The following is a 6,111-nucleotide window of genomic DNA, read 5'->3' as shown; positions in this document are numbered from 1 at the left end:
GCGTCTGCAAAACCCAAAAAGACGGCGAAGAAAGCAGCGATTTCTGCTACCGCCAAGAAGCCGAAAGCAAAGACTACGGCTGCCAAGAAGTAAATTGCGAAAAAGTACAGTAGTTGGTACATGTTCGCAATCAAAATTTTAGATTTCTAGATCTGAAATTTGTCTAAACAAGCCCTTTTCAGGGCTACAACATTCACTTGCAAGAGAAAAAAAATCATTCAAATACTATTTGTAAATTAAAATGTTCCATTTACCTTATTAGCAGACTTTGGCAACAACAATAAAACGATACATGTCTAGTTATTGAATTACGTTGCTTGTTGAGCGTATTCAGTTATCGTTTCCGATTTTTCGGTCTGTATTTGAAAAATTTTACCCATATTATCGGTAGAGTTAAAATGGTAAATTCATATTAGACGATTGGTAAATTGAAAAATACATTTCTTTGATGAAACACATTGTGGCCCTGAAAAGGGCCGTTTTGGATTTTTGTCCGCACTCGCAGGAGGAAATTATTTGGAGCTGGTGTACTTGGTGACAGCCTTGGTTCCCTCACTGACAGCATGCTTAGCCAACTCTCCGGGCAGAAGCAGGCGAACAGCCGTTTGGATTTCCCGACTGGTGATGGTCGAGCGCTTATTGTAGTGAGCCAGACGAGACGCCTCGGCAGCAATGCGCTCGAAAATATCATTTACAAAGCTGTTCATTATGCTCATCGCCTTAGACGAAATACCGGTGTCAGGATGGACCTGCTTGAGAACCTTGTAAATGTAGATGGCATAGCTCTCCTTCCTCTTGCGCTTCTTTTTCTTGTCGGTCTTGGTGATGTTCTTCTGAGCCTTGCCAGCCTTCTTGGCTGCCTTTCCACTAGTTTTCGGCGGCATTATTCACTTCACTTATAATTTCACAAACACAATTCACTTATTGTAATGTGGGCTCCGAATGCGTTCATTCTTATACTTTTTTACGAGCAATCATTTCAGGTCTAGTCACCCACCCCTAACTAAGAGAGCTGACAGACGGAAAAGTATAAATATTTCGCTGCCGGGGTTCGACAAGCATTCGTGTTCCGTGTGTACAGTGATCTAAGTGAAATAATCGCAAAGCAAAATGTCTGGACGTGGAAAAGGTGGCAAAGTGAAGGGAAAGGCAAAGTCCCGCTCCAACCGTGCCGGTCTTCAATTCCCTGTGGGCCGTATTCACCGCCTGCTCAGGAAGGGTAACTACGCCGAGCGTGTTGGTGCAGGCGCTCCAGTTTACCTAGCAGCCGTAATGGAATATCTGGCTGCTGAGGTTCTCGAGTTGGCAGGCAATGCTGCTCGTGACAACAAGAAGACTAGAATTATTCCGCGTCATCTGCAGTTGGCCATCCGTAACGACGAGGAGTTAAACAAGCTGCTCTCCGGCGTCACTATTGCCCAAGGTGGAGTGTTGCCTAACATACAGGCTGTTCTGTTGCCCAAGAAGACCGAGAAGAAGGCTTAAACGTTTCAAAAGCTGAGCCGAAAACTTGTACATAAAATCGTCATCCAAACCGTCCTTTTCAGGACGACCAAATTATTACCAAAGATTAAAAATTACTATATCAAGAATGGTCATGTTTTCTCTTCTATGTTGAATGCAGGTTGCTATGCAGAACGGTTTTTCAAGCTTTCTATTATAAAAATTCAAACTAGTTTTTTTTTTTTTTAAATACTCGCACACCACGAAGGCAACGCAGACTTACACGCGGTGTCTGGAACCAGTACAGTCTGTTATGAATATATATATAAAGGTATAGTATACACACAACACCCGAACGTTGGTCTACGTCTACCTGAAAGAGCTATGAACGATCGCCATTTAGTTTTAGTCTCAAATACCTCATTTTTGGAATTCTCAAACAATAAAAAGACCCTTTTTTTTCTTTTGAAAATGTACCTCCTTTTAAAAACTGAATGGTGGTCCTGAAAAGGACCGATTGCTTAATAGAAGTACAGGATGTACTCTTCTTTTTTTAACCGCCAAATCCGTAGAGGGTGCGGCCTTGCCTCTTCAGAGCGTACACAACATCCATGGCAGTAACAGTCTTCCGCTTGGCGTGTTCGGTGTAGGTGACGGCATCACGAATTACGTTCTCCAAGAAAACCTTCAGAACGCCACGCGTTTCCTCGTATATAAGTCCAGATATGCGCTTCACACCGCCACGACGAGCCAAACGGCGGATAGCAGGCTTCGTGATTCCTTGGATGTTATCACGCAGCACTTTGCGATGTCGCTTGGCGCCACCTTTTCCCAAGCCCTTGCCTCCTTTACCACGACCAGTCATTTTTCACTGTTTTATACTATTCTGCACACACACACAGCCCGAAAGTCACTAAAGAACTAATTTCAAAATTTTCTGAGTGCCCCTATTTATACGTAAAACGCCAAAAACCCGAGAGAGTACGAACGATATGTTCGTTTCGTTATTCGCTCGTTAAATGAGATGGCATCTGTTTCTCTTTCTCTTTTCCACCATCCACGCTTGCTATATAAGTAGGTAGCAAATGCTCTGATCGTTTATTGTGTTTTGAAACGTGAAGAAGTGAACGTGAACTGTGGTAAAACTCAAATCGGAAATGGCCCGTACGAAGCAAACTGCACGCAAATCGACTGGTGGAAAAGCGCCACGCAAACAACTGGCTACTAAGGCCGCTCGCAAGAGTGCCCCTGCGACCGGAGGTGTGAAGAAGCCCCATCGCTATCGCCCTGGAACAGTGGCCTTGCGTGAGATCCGTCGGTACCAAAAGAGCACTGAGCTTTTGATCCGCAAACTGCCTTTTCAGCGTCTGGTGCGTGAAATCGCTCAGGATTTTAAGACTGATTTGCGATTCCAGAGCTCGGCGGTTATGGCCCTGCAAGAAGCTAGCGAAGCCTATCTGGTTGGTCTCTTTGAAGATACCAACTTGTGTGCCATTCATGCCAAGCGTGTCACCATTATGCCCAAGGACATCCAATTAGCGCGACGCATCCGCGGCGAGCGTGCTTAAATTGGCACGGCTTCAACTGGCAGCCAAAGCGCTAGCATATACTCTACAATCGGTCCTTTTCAGGACCACAAACTACATTCAATGAGAAATAAAATTCGCTTTAGCAGCCTTTTTTTTTACAAGAAAATAACAAAATAACAAAAAATAGATGTTCTACAATTTTTTCTAGGGGCAAACGGCACTGGACCTTCAAACATTTGTAAAAAAAAAAATATAAATTCTGCTAATAACTGGATCAAAATAATGATATTTTAATTATTAGCCCAAAATTAATAAAATAAAAGAAAAGGTTAATATATAAACAGTTGATTTATATTTTTCTTGTTGTTAACTTCCTTGAGTAATAAAAGTGAAATACAAACGGAGCATGGGACTTTTAGACCTTCAATCATCTATAAAAAATTGAAATTCTGCGAAAGACAATTTGAAAATATTGTAATTAAATTGGTGAGTCCAATATTTACAAAATAACAGAATTTAATAACATAAAAATTGCTATTTGGTATTTTTTTCTTGGTGATAACTTAAGTTGGGAATATTATTGACGAAGTCGTACGGAGCAAGTGACACTTCCCCTTAAAACGTCTGAAAAAAATAAAAGTTTTGTAGTAGACAGTCTTAAAATTGGTTAATTACGTTGAAGTATTCAATATCTATTACATAAAAGAAAAAGATAATAAAAAAATGTATGCTTCGTATTTTTTATTTGATGAAAACATTGTGTGACCATAGTATGACTACATCGAGGCTTATATACGGCAGGGAAATTGATTTATTTCAGACAAATTATTTATAAGTATTCAAAAAAAGTGTAATCTACTAGAGCAAACCTATTAATAATTTGTGAAAATATTAAAAAACTATGGTTTTTAAAAATTGTTGTATTTTTTATGGTCGAAAACAATTGCTGAATGATGCAGTAAAGCAAAATTTGTATGTAATTCATTGTCAACTTAAATCGAGTAAAAAAGTATCTCAATTAATGATAGACGCTTCTTTTTTATGTTTTTCTAAAGGTAGAAAGTTGAAATTTTTATAAACATTGGGAACTACTATATTATTTGCATTATTTCTGATTTTAAAACATGTTTTTTTATAAATTGCGCTAGTTAAATATGTGAATATTAAAGTTGTATCAACATTAAAACGTCACAAAAAGCATATATCAACATTTTAAAAATGCATAGTGAATCAATAATTATTTAAGAATCCAGAAAAATTAAAACATTATATTAACTATAGAATTTAAACACTAAAAATTTAAAAAAAAGGTTGCACTTCAAGCAAACATCAACGTTGTAAATGACTGCTGTCAGTCGCATTGTTAAAGTGCTCTCCTCCTCGATTCTCATTCGAGCAAAGGAGGTTGGCAGACAACGCGCGGGCCATTTTCTAAAGAAAAAAAGTGTTCTTAGTAAAAAAATATGTCTGATTCTGCAGTTGCAACGTCCGCTTCTCCAGTGGCTGCCACGCCCGCGTCAGTTGAGAAGAAGGTGGCCCCAAAAAAGGCATCTACATCTGCCACAAAGGCAAAGAAAGCCACTGCGACGCCGTCACATCCGCCAACTCAGCAAATGGTAGACGCTTCCATTAAAAACTTAAAGGAACGTGGTGGCTCATCACTTTTGGCCATAAAAAAATATATCACTGCCACTTATAAATGCGACGCCCAAAAGCTAGCTCCATTCATCAAGAAGTACTTAAAATCGGCTGTGGTTAATGGAAAACTTATCCAAACAAAGGGAAAGGGTGCATCTGGATCATTCAAACTGTCGGCTTCCGCCAAGAAAGATAAGGATCCGAAGGCAAAATTAAAGGTTTTGTCTGTTGAGAAAAAAGTGCAAAGCAAGAAGGTAACCTCCAAGAAGACTGGTGCCTCCGCCAAAAAAACTGCCGCTGGGGCTGCTGACAAAAAGCCCAAGGCTAAGAAGGCTGTGGCCACCAAAAAGACTGCCGAGAAGAAGAAAACGGAGAAGGCAAAAGCCAAGGATGACAAGAAAACTGGAATCGTAAAGTCGAAGCCCGCCGCAACAAAGGCGAAGGCGACCGCAGCGAAGTCGAAGGCTGCAGCAGCCAAATCCCCAAAGGCGAAGCCAGCGGCGTCTGCAAAACCCAAAAAGACGGCGAAGAAAGCAGCGATTTCTGCTACCGCCAAGAAGCCGAAAGCAAAGACTACGGCTGCCAAGAAGTAAATTGCGAAAAAGTACAGTAGTTGGTACATGTTCGCAATCAAAATTTTAGATTTCTAGATCTGAAATTTGTCTAAACAAGCCCTTTTCAGGGCTACAACATTCACTTGCAAGAGAAAAAAAATCATTCAAATACTATTTGTAAATTAAAATGTTCCATTTACCTTATTAGCAGACTTTGGCAACAACAATAAAACGATACATGTCTAGTTATTGAATTACGTTGCTTGTTGAGCGTATTCAGTTATCGTTTCCGATTTTTCGGTCTGTATTTGAAAAATTTTACCCATATTATCGGTAGAGTTAAAATGGTAAATTCATATTAGACGATTGGTAAATTGAAAAATACATTTCTTTGATGAAACACATTGTGGCCCTGAAAAGGGCCGTTTTGGATTTTTGTCCGCACTCGCAGGAGGAAATTATTTGGAGCTGGTGTACTTGGTGACAGCCTTGGTTCCCTCACTGACAGCATGCTTAGCCAACTCTCCGGGCAGAAGCAGGCGAACAGCCGTTTGGATTTCCCGACTGGTGATGGTCGAGCGCTTATTGTAGTGAGCCAGACGAGACGCCTCGGCAGCAATGCGCTCGAAAATATCATTTACAAAGCTGTTCATTATGCTCATCGCCTTAGACGAAATACCGGTGTCAGGATGGACCTGCTTGAGAACCTTGTAAATGTAGATGGCATAGCTCTCCTTCCTCTTGCGCTTCTTTTTCTTGTCGGTCTTGGTGATGTTCTTCTGAGCCTTGCCAGCCTTCTTGGCTGCCTTTCCACTAGTTTTCGGCGGCATTATTCACTTCACTTATAATTTCACAAACACAATTCACTTATTGTAATGTGGGCTCCGAATGCGTTCATTCTTATACTTTTTTACGAGCAATCATTTCAGGTCTAGTCACCCACCCCT

General features: G+C 40.6%; 5 protein-coding genes and 1 long non-coding RNA gene across 7 annotated transcripts; 2 read left to right on the top strand and 4 right to left on the bottom strand.

Annotated features, from left to right (window-relative positions):
- Positions 1-466: 466 nt before the first annotated feature.
- Positions 467-962, bottom strand: LOC113564800 (histone H2B). The gene has a single exon (XM_026983647.1). It carries the CDS (start codon positions 882-884, stop codon positions 513-515), a length of 372 nt encoding a protein of 123 aa, XP_026839448.1. The 5' UTR covers positions 885-962; the 3' UTR covers positions 467-512.
- A 59-nt stretch (positions 963-1,021) lies between these two features.
- LOC113564799 (histone H2A) lies at positions 1,022-1,549 on the top strand. The gene has a single exon (XM_026983646.1). It carries the CDS (start codon positions 1,111-1,113, stop codon positions 1,483-1,485), a length of 375 nt encoding a protein of 124 aa, XP_026839447.1. The 5' UTR covers positions 1,022-1,110; the 3' UTR covers positions 1,486-1,549.
- A 398-nt stretch (positions 1,550-1,947) lies between these two features.
- Positions 1,948-2,398, bottom strand: LOC6549045 (histone H4). The gene has a single exon (XM_026983649.1). The coding sequence runs from the start codon at positions 2,306-2,308 to the stop codon at positions 1,997-1,999; it is 312 nt and encodes a 103-aa protein (XP_026839450.1). The 5' UTR covers positions 2,309-2,398; the 3' UTR covers positions 1,948-1,996.
- Positions 2,399-3,301: 903 nt separating this feature from the next.
- On the bottom strand, positions 3,302-5,536 carry LOC113564803. 2 transcript variants are annotated; one of them, XR_003408310.1, is made up of 2 exons: positions 5,365-5,536; positions 3,302-3,421 (listed from the first exon to the last, which is right to left on the bottom strand). It is a non-coding gene; the product is annotated as an uncharacterized LOC113564803 (long non-coding RNA). The 2 variants fall into 2 exon arrangements; XR_003408309.1 differs by having other exon boundaries at positions 3,376-3,596.
- LOC113564798 (histone H1) lies at positions 4,367-5,293 on the top strand. The gene has a single exon (XM_026983645.1). The coding sequence runs from the start codon at positions 4,436-4,438 to the stop codon at positions 5,201-5,203; it is 768 nt and encodes a 255-aa protein (XP_026839446.1). The 5' UTR covers positions 4,367-4,435; the 3' UTR covers positions 5,204-5,293.
- Positions 5,537-5,576: 40 nt separating the features above from the next.
- Positions 5,577-6,072, bottom strand: LOC113564801 (histone H2B). The gene has a single exon (XM_026983648.1). The coding sequence runs from the start codon at positions 5,992-5,994 to the stop codon at positions 5,623-5,625; it is 372 nt and encodes a 123-aa protein (XP_026839449.1). The 5' UTR covers positions 5,995-6,072; the 3' UTR covers positions 5,577-5,622.
- Between the last annotated feature and the right edge of the window lie 39 nt (positions 6,073-6,111).

The sequence above is a fragment of the Drosophila erecta genome, unplaced genomic scaffold, assembly GCF_003286155.1.
Source record: "Drosophila erecta strain 14021-0224.00,06,07 unplaced genomic scaffold, DereRS2 tig00000975-arrow-arrow-pilon, whole genome shotgun sequence".
Classification (NCBI taxonomy): domain Eukaryota; kingdom Metazoa; phylum Arthropoda; class Insecta; order Diptera; family Drosophilidae; genus Drosophila; species Drosophila erecta.
Note: the sequence above shows the minus strand (reverse complement) of the source record. Positions and strands in the feature narration are given on the sequence as shown.

Coding starts and splice junctions, on each gene's coding strand:
- LOC113564799 (XM_026983646.1), top strand. CDS start 1,111: ATGTCTGGACGTGGAAAAGGTGGCAAAGTGAAGGGAAAGGCAAAGTCC.
- LOC113564800 (XM_026983647.1), bottom strand. CDS start 884: ATGCCGCCGAAAACTAGTGGAAAGGCAGCCAAGAAGGCTGGCAAGGCT.
- LOC6549045 (XM_026983649.1), bottom strand. CDS start 2,308: ATGACTGGTCGTGGTAAAGGAGGCAAGGGCTTGGGAAAAGGTGGCGCC.
- LOC113564801 (XM_026983648.1), bottom strand. CDS start 5,994: ATGCCGCCGAAAACTAGTGGAAAGGCAGCCAAGAAGGCTGGCAAGGCT.
- LOC113564798 (XM_026983645.1), top strand. CDS start 4,436: ATGTCTGATTCTGCAGTTGCAACGTCCGCTTCTCCAGTGGCTGCCACG.